At 40.4% G+C, this 18,773-nt stretch overlaps 1 protein-coding gene across 7 annotated transcripts in view; it reads right to left on the bottom strand.

Annotated features, from left to right (window-relative positions):
• The window catches only part of SASH1 (SAM and SH3 domain containing 1), a 1,700,050-nt gene that overhangs the window by 79,511 nt on the left and 1,601,766 nt on the right, over window positions 1-18,773 (bottom strand). For all 7 annotated transcript variants that reach the window (XM_044068900.1, XM_044068881.1, XM_044068872.1 and 4 more), the window contains one exon: window positions 6,981-7,094. In XM_044068900.1, coding sequence (XP_043924835.1) covers window positions 6,981-7,094 — 114 coding nt within the window. The remainder of the gene's footprint in view (window positions 1-6,980; window positions 7,095-18,773) is intronic.

Raw genomic sequence — 18,773 nt, 5'->3', positions numbered from 1 at the left:
GCCCTTTGGGGGAAGAGGGTGGGGTGAAGTTTGCACTGAACTTATCTGCCAATATATTGGCGATATAAGTTGGTTCTGTGAATTTTGAAACATTATGCTGTAGCTCGGAGCAGATCTAAGAGTTGCTACTAAGGTTTTTGACATAGCTAAAAAATGCTTTGTGATTGTCTTTGCTGTTTGTTGCAATTTTTCTTTCATAGCTCGCCTTAGTTTTTTTATGAGGGTTCTTAGTTTGTTGCTAAGGTTGGTCAGGGAGCCCCTCTATTCCTGGGTTTTTACTTTTTTTTGCAGTAATTTCTTCTTTCTATTACAGAGCTTGTTTATGGCCAGGGTCCACCAGACTGGTTTCTTTTTTCTGGAGGATTGGGTCTTGGTCTTGTTCAGGACAGCATGGTCCATGTACTCATGTAGGTGCTTGTAGAGTGCTTTTGTGTAGGATACAGCAGATTCAGTCATATTGACATTCTGCGTGGGAGTAACAAAGTTTGCCACCTCTGTCTTGAGTAGCACAAAGTTCGCTTTGGAGAAGTTTTTCACCATGGTTTCCTTTTGGGACGGAGGATGGGGGTGGTATGTTGATATCTAGGGTGATGAGTTTGTGGTCTGATCTGACCAATGAGGAGTTTACCACAGGTGTGGAGCATTTGTTCCCCATGTTGGTGATGACCAGGTCCAGTATAGTTTTACCTCTTGTGGGGGTGTTTACAAGCTGGTCCAGAGCATTGGAGTTAATGTACTCCAGGAAGCGCTGAGCAAATGTATTAGTACTTTTGTAGTTTTCCCAATTGATGTTTGGGTAATTGAAATCACCTAGTATAAGGGTGTTTGGTTGGACCCTCATATTTTCCAACACCTCAAGGAAAGTGGACTGAGTGTCCTGGGGCAGGGATAGGTGATCTGTAGCAAGCTACAATCTGTATTGCAGTTTTGCCCATTGTCAGTTGCACTTGGATGATCTGTGAGACATCTTACTTTGCAACTAGTCTGGAGGTGTGGTTATCCTTGAAGAATATGGATACGCCTCCTCCCTTTGTACTTTGGTCCGGGTTTTGCAGCCGAAATGTGTGGTATGAGTTGTAACCTGGAATCACTGGGATGCTCTCTTGAGCCTTGAACCAGGTCTAAGTTACTTCTCAAACATCGATGTTCTCCATATTGAGGAGTACCTCGAGAGAGTGCATTTTGAGGTTTAAACTCCTAGCATTTAGCAGCATGACCCTCAGTTTATTATTTAGTACTTGTTACAGTGGTGGATTTGTTTTTTGAGCCTTGCCTAAAAAAGGCACTATGGGGGTGGCAAGAGCCTTTGCCAGTATACTGAATCCCAGGGGTGACAGGTGCAAGCCATCTCTGGTGAAGCATCAAGGCTGGTCGAGCATGTCATCCCAGGCAGACAGATACTGGATCCCCTTTGAATGACACCAAAAACTTTGCCAATTGTTGAAATTTATAATTTTTTTCTTGTACTGTGGTAACATACTTGGTGAGGGTAAGATGCTACTCAGGGCTAGGGTCATACCTGCCTTGATTACATAATGAGAGAGCTCTTCTATGTCCCTTTTCATGTGGTCCAGGGAGGTACGTCTCAGGTCATTCACACCAACATGGACAATGACAGAGTCGTATCTGTACTTGTTGTGGAGTGACCCGAATGCGTGGGTAATGTGGCGGATTCTGGTGCCCGATAAGCAACTGACAGTGACCTTCTCTTTATCCAGCCTGGTGAGAGGGACATCGGTGTGCCTGACTATGGAGTCACCTATTACAAGTGTGTTTGGTATGGTGTTTTGCCTTAGGGGCTGTGGTTCGCTTGCGTGTCTGCTTTGAAGGTCTCTGTTGTTTCCATAGATGATGATTTAGAGCCTCCGAATATGTCTTTTTGTATCTATGTGTGGGGTTAGCATTTGCATGTATGGTGGGTCTATGTGTAGTAAGTGGTGTGCTGCAGGTTGGTATCTTCTCCTCTTGACTGCCAATTCCAGTTGTGACTGGAGAGAGCTTTGCCTCAAGTTTAGCTATGTAAGTGCATCTCTCACAGATTTTGGTGTCTTGTGGTAGGAGGAGAGGGTTTGTCTGTGTACATGAGGCAGTTGTGACATTGCCTCAGGATACCCAAATTCATCATGTGCACAGGAGAACTCACTGGGAGCTGGCTCTTGGACATGCCTGAATGGATTAAAGAACTTAATTTTGTTTGCCTGGTGGGGAGAGTAATATATCCCATAGGTCTCTACCCAGGGGGGTTAAGGTATCACACAGTGAAAACTCTAGCTTGGATAGGTTTTTCTTGTAGTTTTTACTTACTCTCTCGCTCTCTCTCTCTCTCTCTATATATATATATATATATATATATATATATATATATATATACACATATATATATATATATATATATATATATATATATATATATATATATATATATATATATATATATATATATATATATATATATATACACACACACACACACACACACACACACACATACATGGGTCTACTTCTAAATTTTGAACTTTCAAAATGTCCACTTTCTTATGGTTGAGACCATAAAATCGAAGTTTTGAAACTTCAAACTGTTTAAATGGAGATCAACATACAGAACAGAATGGTATATTGACCATTTTCCTCACTGTAGTGTGATCTCGGAGTTGGTATATTTAATTAGCAGGAGGTCCAGGGGGGCTTTCCTCCTGCAAAAATGTAGAAAAAGATTTTTTTGTTTTTATTTTTTTTTATTTACATTTCGAAGTGAAGTTTTAAAACTTCGATCTTATGGTCTCTACCATAAGAAAGTTGACATTTTGAAAGTTCGAATAGAAGTCAGTGGCTCTGCTGGACGGAGGCAAAGGGAACTAATCTAAGGGGGCGACGAAAGCCAACACATTCCGGCTAGGCTTATAAATGCCTTCGGGCAGATAGCCTAGTATCTACCTATGAACCTAAGTAGACCCATATACATATACATACATACTGTACGTTATGCATCAGTTATTACTGTAGCTTATATGCCATGAAATGCACTCTAAAGAGATTACACCATTAGGGGAAGGGGCTCTGGGCAAGGAATAACATCCAACAGTTAGCCTGGCTGGCATACGGCTAAGTATAAACATCTGTGTAAAAATAAAAAATGAACACAGTCCTGAGTGACAAGGAATCTACCCCAACTGGTTAATGACTATGAAATAACACTTCCTGATACCTTAAGCGACCACCTACTCATCTATACCCAATGATTCTCTCCACAACTATACAGACCTCATTTTTATAAAGACGGACAGAAACTCTCTAGCACCCCTTTGTAAAATCAGGACAAAATCAGATTATGTCCCCTGGCTTACAAAAGATACTCTTTCCCTTATGCATCAGAGAGAGAGATTCTGCTGGGAAAACATGACTAAAATCCAAATCCCTACTCACCATCAAATTTTTAAAGGACTCAAACAACACAAAAAACTCAGGAACAACACAAAAAACAGATCTACAATGATGAGAAAATAATTGGTATAAAGCCCAAACCAGCTATCACTCTAATCCCCAAAACTTCTGGAAAACTATCAACTCTATCCTGCACCTTGGAAGCCCTCAAACTCCTAATCCATACCCTAACAATTTAGCACAGGACACTGCTTCTCTCCTATATCATTTCTTCATTGATACTATCCATAAACTGACTGACACTAATCAGAACTCCAACTCTACTATCCCCTCCCAGACACCTTCTAACCAAACCCTCTTCTCTCTTAAACCTATCCCCACCACCTATATAAAATCTCTCCTCCAAAAACTAAAACCATGTTCTCCTTCTGCTGATGTTCTCCTCTCTTTCTCAAACTTGCAGCTGACTCTATAGCCTATCCAGTCTCCACACTTATCAATAGATCAATTTGTAAAACCATTGTTTCTGATAGCTGGAAATCTTTCTATGCTATATCCCTACACAAAAGAGGCAACTCCAGTGATCCATCTAACCTTAGACACACAGCTATTCTCTCCCCTCTATCAAAAATCTTCGAAAAATGTATACACACACAGCTACTCAAATGTCTTATCCAAGAAAACCTTCTGACTCCTACCCAACATGGTTTCTCTCCAAACCATAGTACTACTACAGCCCTTCTATCTTTCACTCATACAAGAGCTGAAGCCCTTGATAATAACAAACTCGTCTCATGTGTATTCTTAGACCTGTCAAAAGCCTTCAACATGGTATCCCATTCTAAAGTCCTAACCAAATTAACCAACCTTAACCTCTCAACTTCCAGCTATCTCTCAAACAGAATGCAATCTGTCAGATGACAGTCCTCCTGTTCCCCCTTCCAACCCATCCCTACAAGTGTTTCCCAGGGCTCCATCCTGGGACCCCTCCTATTCAACACCTAAACTAACGACCTCTACACATCTTGCTATCACTCCTCTCTCATTTCACCATGCTGATGATTCTGCACCCATCTACTCTTATCTCTCAGCTTCACACTCTTAGCCAAAACTCTCTTCTCTCTGTGTAGACAGATGGCTCACCGAAAATCAGCTTATTTTAAATTCTAAAAAGACTACACTTTCTCTTTTTTTCCAAAATCACTTTCACATCTCCAACCCACCTTTGCCATCTCATCCTTAAATAAACCATCATTAATTATAGAATCCCACACAAAGCTACTTGGAATGATAATAGATGATCAATTAAAATTTGACCTCCAGGCCCAACAATCCAATAAAAAAAACTGGGTTTCCTTTATAAGAACAAAAAATTCCCAACTCTAGACTCTCCTTGGCACAAGCTTATCTACTTCCAAGACTACTATATGCTGCTCCAATCCTTACAAATCTTCATTAATTACTAAGCTGGAACAGACATACAATAAAATCGCAAAATTTGCTGCAAACCTACCACATATCTCACTACTGCTTGGCACTAAAGAACCTACAGTGGCTTGAATTCTCCCATCAACTTCAACTTTCACAACTCCACATAACTCACTTCTTACTCAACAAACCCTAAGCCTGCCCCTCCCTATCTAATCTTGTGTCATACTACACCCCTATGTGTGCACTCCATAGCACAGATCAACTTCTTCTACAAATATACAAACCCAGTAGAACTATTGGTGAAATATTATACAAACATTGTCTCATGATTGGAACAAAGTCCCACTCAACATAAAATGCATTACACACAACTAAAAAATTCTCTAGCTAAATCGTGGATATGCCCTTGTCATGACCCCATGTAAACCCTTACCACTATCATCTGCTCCTAATTTCTTGCTCACGGCGCAGTGGTACTGTTGTCGCCTCACAGCAAGAGGTTCTCTGGTTCAATTCTCGGCAGGGGTGCCTTCTGTGTGGAGTCTACATGTCCTCCTTGAATTTGTGTGGGCTTCCTCCAGGTGCTCCAGTTTCCTCCCATGTTACAAAGACATGCATCTGGAGCATTTCTCTCCTGGTTTCTCTTAAAAATTGGCTTTGTTCCAAGTTGGACTTTCCCAGTTAACAAATGTTAAATAAAATAAAAAAATATGACTTTTACCTGTTACAGCTTCACTCCCAATTTTTTATGTAATATGAACATGTATATAGTCACTGCTCATTTGTTGGTTTATGGTATGTAACATAACTACATTTATAATTTTTTTTTTTTTGGATTTCTCAAATTTGTAAATGGTCATATCCTGCCAATGTTCACTTTTTGTCTCTCTGTTTATTTTTACTTTGCTTATTTTTTATATAACTGTATAAGTCCTCAGGTCTCCACTGAAAATGGGCTTGAGCTCAGTTGGACCAACCTGGTCACAAATGTCAAATAAGTAAACAAACAGCGCTGTTGCTCCAAAACTGACACTGCTGAAAGAAACTTAAAACTCTCAATCTGTGCAACCTAACCCCCAACACAAATTTGAAACTGCAAGACTCTAGTAACGTACTGGTATTCAACTACCTCAGTGTTCACAGCTACTAACTACTCCTTAACTATAACATCCTGGCTTTGTAGTGATGCATGTGTAGTCAGATGTCCCTAAATCAAATGCCAGCTGCAAATGTAAACCTGTGATGGTTTGAAGAAGCATAGTAAGATGACACTACCAGAGCATCTCAATCTCACAACACACTGGAGGGTGATGAGGACACACCCTGAAGCATGGGACCAGGGCTGTGTAACAGCATCATGGACACAGCCTATACGGCAGTACTGCCAGACCACCTGGATCTAAAATTCCAAACATGGACACAGATCCAGGAGAAGGATGCATGGGCTGAAAATCTATAATCCATGCAAGCTAGCACTGATGGAGTGAAGACGTTGTGTACTTAATGCCATGTAATCACAGTGAGCTCATTTACATGTGCTCTTCCTTGGACTAGAAGATGAGGAATGATATAAATGTTAGTGTTATGCTACGGAATTCTCACTACATTGCAGAAATGTTACTATCAAGGCTGTATAAGTGACACAAATCACATACAGAATGTTTTGTGAATGACAGTAAACTAAAACAAAGCATCCACCTGTGTGGTGTACCTGACTGCTCTCCAAGTACTACTGAAAGGTTTCATTTACAACCTAACTTTTTTACAGTCTGGATGCTTTCCTGCAAGGTTACTGCTCAGCACGATTGTGAAAGCAGTTTCTTTTAGTGATCAATAAGTACTTGGTACATAGTTCTCTAAATGTTTTGTTACTGGAAACAAAGTTAGGAAAATGGCATCAGGACAGAGTAGACAGGCATTCTGTAGTACTAAACTTTTAACACTTATAGTGGAAAGCTGATAAGTTACTTCCTGCTAAGTAAACATGAAACCATGGAAATATAACTGAATTTGTGTATGCAATAGATGTAGGAAGCCACAGAAGTGGTTAAATACAGAAGGATAAGCATGGCAAAGTGTTGCCCCATGACGAATCACTGCTGCAGATGAAGTAAAGCAGACTACAAAAAGTACATCAGTATCACACATAACTTCACTGCTGGCATTACCATTCACAGGGTTATCGTTGCCATCATAGCAGCCAGAGTCACGTGGAGAGTGTTCGATCAGTCCCTGTCCATCAAGAAGCAGCTTCTCCTGAGATCCACAGTGGTCACTGTTGCCTGTAAAAAAACAATGAGAAATGAAAACTTTAATGATTTAATTTGTAATATCCATACTACGGTTTGAATTCCTACAAGTTCTGTAGTGATACCTACAAAAAAAAACAGAGTGAGGGAACTACACAATGCCTGAAGCTATGATATACTGCATGGTGACATAAAACAGCTACATCCTGAAACTTTTGCAAATTATGCTTTACTAAACAGACTGTTTCAGAAAGGCATGGAGGTGTTGACTATTACACATCCCAAGAAAGAACTTGTCACAATTTTTTTTAAACAAGAAACATCTTCATTAAATCATCACGTATGACATAGACAATCTTACATTTATATAAATGAAAATAAATCATACCAACATAATTTCAGTTGCAAACATTATACATTACAAACCATACTGACACAACGCTAGCTGCAAATATTAAATATCACTTATAATATATCCAGTCATTGTCAGTGAAACATTACATAGCTCATTCAAATCCTGCCTTCTTTTAAACCTTCTTCCTCCCCTCCTCTGCATGTATTGTTCCCACAATTCCCATTTTTTTACAATATAATTTGTTCCTACTCCTTCTAAAGAACCCAGTTCCAGTTGTTTCATCTCTGTTACTATAGCACTACTTCTAGTAAAGTTGGTTTAGACTTCGATTTCCATTTTCTAGTGACTGCTATTTTTGACAGCCATGATTATTAGACTCAGCAAGCCCTTGCCATGTCTAGGCAATTCCGATTTTGTATCATAGCTTAAAAAATAATTGCCTTACTTACACCAGTTTGTTCTCCCAGCATCTCTAACAGAGTAGTCTGCAGGGAATCTTTAACTTTTGTCAACTCATTACACTCGCAGAAGATATGTTCTCAGTTACCTCTTTCCTCCCCATCACACTTGCAACATGTGCTGTCTAACTGAGCAAAAATTCTTTGCAGTCTATTTGGGGTATAAAAATACCTATGTAAACACTTATAAGCAAAGATCTTAAATCTTCTAAAGTTTGTTGCATATTTGAGAGACATACATATATATCCCATTGTTTCTTTGTGAATTGCTTACCCAATCTCTCTTCCCAATCCTTTCTAACCTCCTCTGATTAATTCTTATGGTTATCATGCAATATTTTATATGCTCTACTAATTATTCCTTTCTTAAAGGCAACTTCTGTTCTAGATTCTAGTAAAACCTCTACCAGTGTTGGTCTTTCATTTAGGACCCCCCATTACTTTCTCTTTGCCTATACTCTGATATCAATCCTTATTAGGGAAGGTGATCGATAACCTGCAGTCCAAATACATTTTTGGCATCTTCCCATTCTATCACATTTCCCTCTCTAGTCATTTGCTCCCAATACCTTGGTTCATTTGCCAGTTTCCTCCAATAAATTCCAGCCCCCTCTTGCCTATTGTCTGTAACCCTAATGGCAGTCATTTCGCTCTGCAGAATCTCCTTTCTCCATTCCTGTGTTGGCTTAGTTCTTAGAATACTTTCTGCTACTTTATGAATATAATATTCTGTATGATTATTGTTATTCTCCCTAAGAATCTGCATCCAAAATCCCAATCTGTCCTTTTTTCTTGAGCTTTCTGGTTTCATCATCATCTCTTTCTCACTTTGAATTATAGTTTTCTGCTTGTGCTATGTATAGGAGACTTAACTGTGTTGCTCTGAAATACCCCTTCAAATTGGGTAAAGCCAATCTGCCTTGCTCTATTGGAAGAATAAGCTTATTACACTTGACCGCTTGCTGCCTTCCCTTCCTATAAAATCCTTCAGCTCTTTATTAATTGTTATTCATAACTTCTCCTCTGGTTGATAAAAATATGCCTGATCTGTGTATAAAATGAAAGGGACTAAAAACATTTTGTACTTTTCCATTAACAGGGCAGCAGTCTTCACAAAACATAAATGTTGTCGCAAAATATATTTATTTGATATATTTAGCCATGTGCATAATGTATCACAGTTCTTTCACGATACTCATTCAGAAAAGGGTTGCAAAGCTCAAATTACTACTGGAAAAAAACGCAAAAATTAAGAACGCATTTTCATTTTTGCTATCATCCACTTTACAAACATTCAGAACAATTAGATTTGTAACAGCATGCATTCCAGAAGCAGTAAAATGCCTATATTTAACAGTGGTGGTTAGTGTTATCAGTCCTCTCTGAACACCTGTCAACCTGTTAGCAAAAGAAATCTGGACAAAGTCCAAAATAATGACGAAACAAGGGACAAAAATAGGGAGAAATTGTAAATGTTGCTCTTCTAAACTTCGAATATTGATAGAATATTTGCGTTGCCGTGCATTTTCAGAAGGATATGTGTGAACCCTGAAACCAGCAGCGGCCTTAGGTCAGCTAGTGCCCTAGGCAAAAGGGCTCCACAGCGCCCCCCCCCCACACCACCCAGTTGCCCCCAACCTGGTCTACCTACACCAAATAAATATTGGAAAAGCACCCCTGCTACAGCGGCGCCCTAGGCGGCCGCCTAGTTGGCCTATGCCTAAGGCCGGCCATGCCTGAAACTCAAATGTCTGTCTGCCATTATCTACTGACTTCAATTCTCATTGACTTGATAGAAAGCCACAGATTTGGACAGTTAAGAGTTATTACCACAAGAGATGTTCTCATTCCCAAATTTCACCTGATTTATAACACTGTGTCTTCTGAGTGAGTGATTGTGTGTGAGACTCATTGCCAGTAATCCGACCAAATGTTCTCATTACAAACGTTGTGTGTGTGTTTGTGTGTGATGGCATCTCCATTGCCAAAGTCCAACTGATTTATAATAGTGTTTTTTTTTTTTTTGGGGGGGGGGGTCTGGTTCAGTAAAGTTGTTAAACACTATGTCCCAAGTAATTTCGATTAGGGATCAGATGCTGCTACGTATGCTAGGACCACAGCAGGGCCTTGACTGCCGTCTGCTCCTCCCATCAAATATTTACACTTAACTGTGTCTTTACTATACACGTTACATGACAGAAATCAGCATCGACTACAAATGTCACACAAAAAATGTGACAAAATCTCACATGAAAAACGTGTGTGGATAGCTATCATTGCCACGCCTAAACACAGTTTGCCTGCTCCCCTGTTAACAGAAAAGTACCAAACATTTCAACTGCTTGCATCTTTCTATCAATATCCATATAACAGAGCTTCCATTTTCTCAGTTTTTGTATGATCTTTTGTTTAGTCATTTCCCACATATCCTTAGCTGCCATACTGGGATCAGTTTTAATCCATACTCCTAAATGCTTCATTTTATCATGTCCCCATAAATATGGATATTGCTGAACCAATTCATGTGTAGGTATGTAATTTAACTCTATTGCCTTTGTTTAGCATCATTAATTCTGTATCCTGAAAAGATCTGAAACTATCTCAATATGTTCCACAACACTGTAATGTCTTTTTTCTGGTTTTATCAGGTATAAAATAATATCTGCATGTACAGCCAGCTTTTCCTGACTATCATACCAATCATAGCCTTGAATTTGAGTCCCTTATATTTTTTGCCAGTGGTTCTAAATATAATGCAAACAACAAAGGGGAAAGAGGTTACCTTTATCTAGTTCCTCTGTTCAAACATAAATTATCAGAGAGGACCCCACACACTTGAATTTTCGTCTCTAATTCCTCATATATCCTCCTAATCAACCTTATAATTTTATCAGGGAATGCAAATGCTTCCATTACTCTGAATGCAAATGATTTTTCTGCATCAAGACCCACCAACAACAGTGGTGTTGCTTTACATTCTGCTTCACTCGGGATCATCAGTGTTCTGGTAATGTTGCCAAATGTTTGCCTCCCCTCCACAAAACCACATCAATCTACATCTATCAATTTTGGCATCACTTTTGCTATTCTTTTAGCTATTATAGACAAACACTTTATAATCATGGTTTAGTACTGAAATGGAACTGTATGAAGCTGGATCTGATGGATCTTTACCCTCTTTAGTTAAACAGCTACCATCGCTTTCTTCCAAAATGTTGGTTATCCTCCTCCTCTTATAATACTGTTAAACATAACCTTCCAGATCTTTATCAGTTTTTTCCCTCCTAGTTTCCAAACTTCCACAGAAATACCATCTATTTCTGGGGACTTTACTCTAGATTGGTTACACATCAACATTTTTATCTCATCTCCTCCTATCCTAACCTTTATTAATTGAGCCTCCTCTACCTCTAACCTTGGCATATTTAATTCTTCCATAAACATTTTCATTTGTACCTTCTCTTGATTTTCATATTTCTCTGCTTTATACAGACTTTCATATAATTTCCGAATTGTTTCTAATACTTCTACAGGATCCCTTGTTATCTTCCTTGTTATAGGCTCTCTCAGCTTGTTGAAAGTCCTTTCTACTTTCTGTTGCCTGAGTTGTTGTGCTACAAGTTTTTGTGCTCTAGAGTCATAATCAAAAAACAGTTGCTTAACAGCAATCTTTCTAAACTGATGCATATTACTGAGGTAGTCCCTTATTTTCTGTTCAGCATTCTGCAGTTGTGCCTCTTCTTGTTCTGTGAGGTTCCCCCTATTTTGCAATACTTTAACATGTCAGTCCTTCTACACAATTCTTGTCACTTCTTAACCAGATCTCCCTTATTTTATTTCCACCCTATTTTTAAACTCCTCTTTAATTTCATTACACTCCCTAGCTACATTTTCAGAAGACATTTCTATTTTCTCTAATAGCTTCTAAATAATCTACACTACCCATTCCTTAAATTCCTCTCTTTTCAACAGAGAGATGGAAAAGTGCCAGTGTTGCATTTTTATTACATTACCCTGTGTTTTTATTTTAGTTATTACTGGTGCAAGATCTGAAGTAAGTTATTGGGTGTGTATCAATACCTTCAATTAAATGCACATGTTCTGTGACATGAAAATTCTGCCTAGCCTAGCCCAGTTTTTGTATCTTGGGGAATAATATGTAAATTCACTCTGAACTCCTAGTACTGAATTCACATCTTCTATGCCAAATATTTCATAAATATCTTTAAACATCTACCTTCCTTTGTTATATTTTTCCTTCTGGGCCCCCTAGACACATCCTCACGGTTGCAAATTGAATTCCAGTCCCCACCTATGTATAAATAATATTCCTTGTTGAAATCTATTTCTCCCCAAATTTTCTTAACCTCCATTATAACAGTCTTTGGTGGAATATGAATACATGCCAGTGTAATCCTCTTCCATACCAGTAGCCTCTTAGTTCTACAAATCTACAATTATTGTCTTTTTTATCCTGTTCTATCACTACTGGCGCTCCTAATCCAATTAATATAAGTATTCCTCTCTTCCTTTGCCCCAGGTATTCCACTGGGTAACCATCCTGAAAACATTTCTTTATCAAATTCACATGTTCAGTTTGTACCAAGTATGTCTCCTGCTATTTGCAGTCTACATTTTTAATAAAATTCACTACTCTTTCTTTTTTGTATTTATCTGTGAGACCATTGATGTTCAAATACATTATAAAAAGCATCATATTATTATTCCCACCTTTTATGTATAACAGCTTTTTTGTTAAAAGTCTAGTTCTAGCTTTTATGTGCATGTACTTTTTGGCAGATTAATCTTTGATGCAGTTGTTTCTTGTCATCTCCATTTGAGCCTATGTCACATCTTACAGAACTTTTTGCTTTACTGAAATCCCTCAAAAAAAACAACAAATACATCCCCAATAACCAGTAAATCCTATTAAAGGACAACCGCACCCTCAGACTCAAAAAACATATTTATTTCATCATGGTTTGGTGTTTCCTACATTTTAACAGCACTCTGGGACTATTCAGAGCTTTTTAGATATTTTTATATGCAATTTCTGACTCTGACCACATGGGGGCTGGCATTTTGAAATAATTCAGACTGTTTACTCTGCCTCTAAGTATCCCAGAATGCATTGTTTGTCTCAAAAAAATTGCATCAGATCTGCCACGTTTTCCCTTAAGCTGCTGTCACTTCATTGACTTAACAGGCATTCACTGCTGTCTTAAAGTCCCCTACTTTTGGTTAAAATGTTATCCTTTTTCAATGACTACTTCAAACACAAGCAGTGCAAATGCTACAGAATGGAACTCAAAAGTGCATTTTATTGCTTTTGTTTCTTAGAAATGCTAACTTGCTTTCTTTTGTGAAGGCTGAAATCTAGTTCTTCAAGGCATCTCCCCTCCCACTTCACACCTACCTTCCCTAGCTGTCAAAGAGCTAAGGGTAATTTGACCCATTGTCTGCATGTGATTGACAGCTCACAGCAGGTGACCAGAGTAATGTACTGTTTTCTTGTCAGCCTTTCCCTCCTTACAGTGGGACACTTTTTTGTTGCACTCCTCCTGTCAAATTTAGAACCAAGCTACATAGCACTGGGAATAATCACCGTTTTGCAAAGCATCAAACTCCCACTTATTTTTCCTTCCCGTTTGATTAAATAGCTAACAAATGACACACTATAAACATGAAATATTTCATAGACTTGCATGACAGCACCAACATGCTTTTTTAAGACATAATTTAAAAAATTACGGTATTGCATACTTGTAATCTGATGTAGTGTTGTCGATTAATTGTGACAGACATCTGCTTCTTATGTAAAAACGTGCAATTAATGTATACACATGCTTATTGCAAATTTATGTTCTTAGTTTTTGCAGCTGTTACTGTGCTTCTGCCTGTAATTTGTCACATATTGGTAGGGCAATGTAAAGCAATATGACAATACAAAAACAAAGTTTACAAAATTTAGAAATTACATCCAAAAATGAGACTGACACTTACCCACCACACTCACCTCACCCACTCACTTCACCACACTCACCCACACTCCTCACTCACCCACCACACTCACCACTCACCTCACTCACCACTCACCTCACTCATCACACTCACCACTCACTCTGACACTCACCCACACTCACACTCACTCATCCACTCCACTCACCCCACCACCCTCACCCACCTCCACCTCCCACCCCACACATACTTCCCACCCACCACCCTCACCACTCACTCCCACCCCACACTCACCTCACTCATTCACCCACATTCAGCTCACCCACCCACATTCAACTCACCCACCCACACTCAATTACTCTCACCCACCCACCAAACTCACCCACACCAACTCGCTCACCCACACTCAACCGCTCACCCACACTCAACCGCTCACTCACTCACCCACACCCACTCACTACACTCACTCACCACCCACCACACTCACCCACACCCAATCATCCCACTCACCCACTCCCTCACCCACCCACTCCCTCACCACATACACTCACTCACCACACTCACTCACTCACCACATTCACTCACCACACTCACTCATCCTCACCCACACTCACTCACCCTCACCCACACTCACTCCCCCACATTCACCCACCCACACACCACCCTCACTCACCCACCCACACACCACCCTCACTCACCCACCCTCACTCACCCCCACATGCACTCACTCAACTCACACACCACTCACTCAGCTCACACACCAGACTCACTCAGCTCACACATTCACCCTTTCACACACCTAACCACAAGTTTGTTTGGCAACACCAAGAATGACCCCAGGCTTGATCCGAGGAATGCACGAGTAATTATGTACTTTGGCTGTGCAGACATCAGAAACAGAAACACATGCCTACACAGATCTTACACATCAAGCCACTCCATTCAAATTGTACATGAAATGCACCCATTGAACAGTTTTCCACCTACAACATTATTAAAATACTTTAATCCAACAATAGTGAGCCCTACTTTACACAGCCAACTAAACCTGTCCACAGATTCAGCTTCTACAGCACAGTCCAATAAACTGTCTACTGTACATTAGTGTTAACACAGGAATTTCCAGTTCTTATCAGCATAACCACATACACAGTCTTCCACCTCAGACCTTTCATGAAAGATGTTTTATTTTTAAACTTTCATCCTTCCCACTTTAGGGGTCTTACATAAATGCCAGCAAAAAGGAGACCTATAAACTGCAATCACCCTGATCCAAATCCATCCAAACATGGCTGCAAAACTAAAGGTGTTACGGTTTTGAGGGGCGGGTTAAGCAACCATGCCCACACCACCTGGGAACAATCAAATTCTTCCTGTCTTTATAACTACACAGTTCCACAACCACAGGGAAAAAATTACCCAGCAAAGGCACATCAGTACCTAATGGAATTAAGTGACAATTCAACACTAAATCATAAATCACAAAAAGAACTTGATCAATTCAGTTTACGAAGAACATGCCAGTATAGTTTATTTAAAGTTACATCTAACTACCAGATTGTGCTAGGACAGCTTTAGAGATAAAGTGGTTTTGTAAAATTCAACAGATACTGGCAGAGTGCCCTTTATCACACAAACATGCACACACTTGCCCCTTATCACACAGATCTTTTACACTTGCCCCTCATCACACAGACACAAAGTTTGTTTGGCAACAGCTAAAATGACCCAAGGGCTTCTTCCTTCTGATAGCAGTCTGTTAACTATAGGTTCATAGGTTTGTACTAGGCTATCGGCCCTAGGGCTTATACAAGCCTAGCCATAACAATTCCCTGGCTATTACTTCCACACTATTTTCTACCCTGGACCTCTGTCTAGCAGGGTAAGTGACGTGATCCCTGGGGTTAATTTCTTTCTCCCATCCAGTCGTCAATGTTCCGTTTGAAAAGGGCCAAAGAGGCGGTCTGCTTGACATGTATGGGCAGTCTATTCCAGAGTCTGGGCAGTCTCTGAGTCGGGAACCTATCCCTCCAGCATTTGTTTATTGTGATGACAAGGTTTACATCCCTGGAGCGTGTAGCTCTGAGGGATTGGGATTTCTTTAAGTGTAGCATGTCCCTGAATGGGTACATGTTTTTTCCCAAAGTGGATAACTATACATTTCTTGGCACTGAGCTTGAGCCCATGGCTCTGGCACCAAGCATCTATTTCTGTAAGGCCCTTTTCTAGGGTATCCAGAACATTTGGGGATTCAATAATGGCTCCCAGTTTGCAGTAATCTGTGAACTTTGTTAGCCAGAATCCCTTAGTGTTGGCCTGTACTTCAGAGAAGTAGATGCCAAACAAGAGCAGTCCCAGGACTGACCCTTGAGGTACTCTGACTTGTCAGAAGCTGGATTTGGAGTGGGCTACTTTTACAGCATGGGTTCTGTCAGTAAGCCAGTTGGCAACCCATCGAGTGACGTAGGGATTAATGTCCAGCTTAGTAAGCATTCACACACACTTGCCCCTTGCTTGCATTCTCACTCCCAGCTTAGTAAGCATACACACACACACACACACACACACACACACACACACACACACACACACACTTGCCCCTTGCTTGCATTCTCTCACACACACACACACACACACACACACACTTGCCCCTTGCTTGCATTCACACACACACACACACACACACACACACACACACACACACACACACACACTTGCCTCTTGCTTGCATTCTCACACACACACACTTGCCCCTTGCTTGCATTCACACACACACACTTGCCCTTGCTTGCATTCACACACACACACACACACACACACACACTTGCCACACACTTGCCCTTGCTTGCATTCACACACACACACACACACACTTGCCCTTGCACTTGCTTGCACACACACACACACACACACACACACACACACACACACACACACACACACACACACACACACACACACACACACACTTGCCCCTTGCTTGCATTCACACACACACACACACACACACACACACACACACACACACACACACACACACTTGCCCTTTGATGCATTCACAAACACACACACACACACACACACACACACACACACACACACTTGCCCCTTGCTTGCATTCACACACATCACTAATCATACTGCCTATGCTGATAAAGCAATTCCAATGTCCATAACTGAAAAATCTGGCATGGTACAATTAACACCACTAAACCTACTGATGTGTTACAGTAAGACAATCTAGCAAACCTGAGCGAACAGTCAGTTCATACAAGACCAGTGTTATTGCAAAATATCAATGCTAATAATACATATAAGTGGAAACAAATGGGTGCCGCTGATGAAATTATATAGTATTCTCCATTCATAATGAATACTCCTGCTATGCTGACTCAGCAGAAAGTACAGATGTGTACCTACCATAAATGTAGATGTTAGAGTGTATTCACTGTTGCAGTCATTACTCTTGGGTTAACCTGCTGGCAGGCTACTTGCTGTCGGCCTGAATTCCAAAGTCTTGGTCTGGCGTTGGTTGCTGTCACCTCTTCCCTGACGTCAGTGTGCCAGGGGTATAAAAGATGCAGCCGACGCCATTTTCTTCAGTTTTTCTTGGCCCAGATGTCAAGTGCCTCCAAAAGGGTAGGCTAAAAATTATGCCAATAAACATGCATGCACTAAGGTAACCATTTCCTTCATCTACAAGCAAATACACCACATAGGTTGTATAGAATAGAAGTACAGATAAGATCTAGCAAAAGAAAGGGGGATGGTGGGAGGGTAACCTGGACTGCAACAGTGAATACACTCGAACATCTACATTTATGGTAGGTACACAACTGTACTATGTTGATCGTGTTTCACTGTTACAGTCATTACTCTTGGGTTGAATCCCAAAGCTGAGGATGGGTGGCTAGGGCTAAATAGGATTAGGAGAGGCTATGAGGCCCTGCAGAACTGCAGTGGCAAAGCCTGCTCTGGATTTAGAGTAGAGAGGTAAGTGGTAGTGCTTTGTAAAGGTGTGCACCGAACTCCAAGTTCCAGCCTCTAAGATGTCTTTGGTTGGTACTCCTCTGAGGAAGGCTGCTGCTCTGGTTGAATGTAGCCTAATGTCCTTAGGCACTGATTTGCCATGTTGTGAATAGCAGAAACTAATGCAATGGCCTATCCATTTTGAAATAGTCTGTTTTGAGATAGCCTTTCCTTGTGATCCTGCAGCATATGCCACTAAAAGTTGCTCAGTCTTTCTGAAAGCTTTAGTTCTGTCCAAGTAGAAGTGTAGCTGTCTGTGTATGTCCAAAGAATGCAGAAGTCTCTCACCCTTGTTCTGTGGGTTTGGATAAAAGGTAGGCAAGTGAATGATTTGGTTAAGGGTCACACTGGACACCACCTTAGGCATAAATGTCGGGTTTGTCCTCAGAGAAACCCTGTCTGGATGGAAAATGATAAAAGGTTCCACAGCCATGAGTGCCTGTAACTCCGTGACGCATCTTGCAGAGGTTATTGCTAGGAGCAGAGCTGTTTTCCAGGATAAGAATTTTATATCAGCTGTTGAGGCTGGCTCAAAAGGAGGCAGTATGAGTTTTTCCAAGACATAATTGAGGTCCCATGCAGGTATTGGTGCTCTCCTTGGATGTCTTATGTTTTTGGCCCCTCTGAAGTACTGCCTTATTAAAGATTGAGAAAAGATAGGTGGTTCCATATTGTAATGGGCTGAAATGTCAGAGGCATGGATCTTAATTGATGAAAAGGATAGGCCACTGTCCAGCATCTCAGTTAAGTATTGTAAAATCTGAGGAATGTTTGCAACAAACCTGTCAATTCCTTGTGCCTGGTTCCAAGCACAGAATCTCTTCCATTTTTCTGAATAAGATTTTCTGGTACTGGGCCTCCTGGCCTCCAAAATAACATCCATCACAGCTTTGGAGAGAGGAGTGTTCTGAA

This window comes from Protopterus annectens, chromosome 1.part0 (assembly GCF_019279795.1).
Source record: "Protopterus annectens isolate FY-2018-M chromosome 1.part0, PAN1.0, whole genome shotgun sequence".
Lineage (NCBI taxonomy): Eukaryota > Metazoa > Chordata > Ceratodontiformes > Protopteridae > Protopterus > Protopterus annectens.
This window is presented reverse-complemented; position numbering and strand designations above follow the sequence as displayed.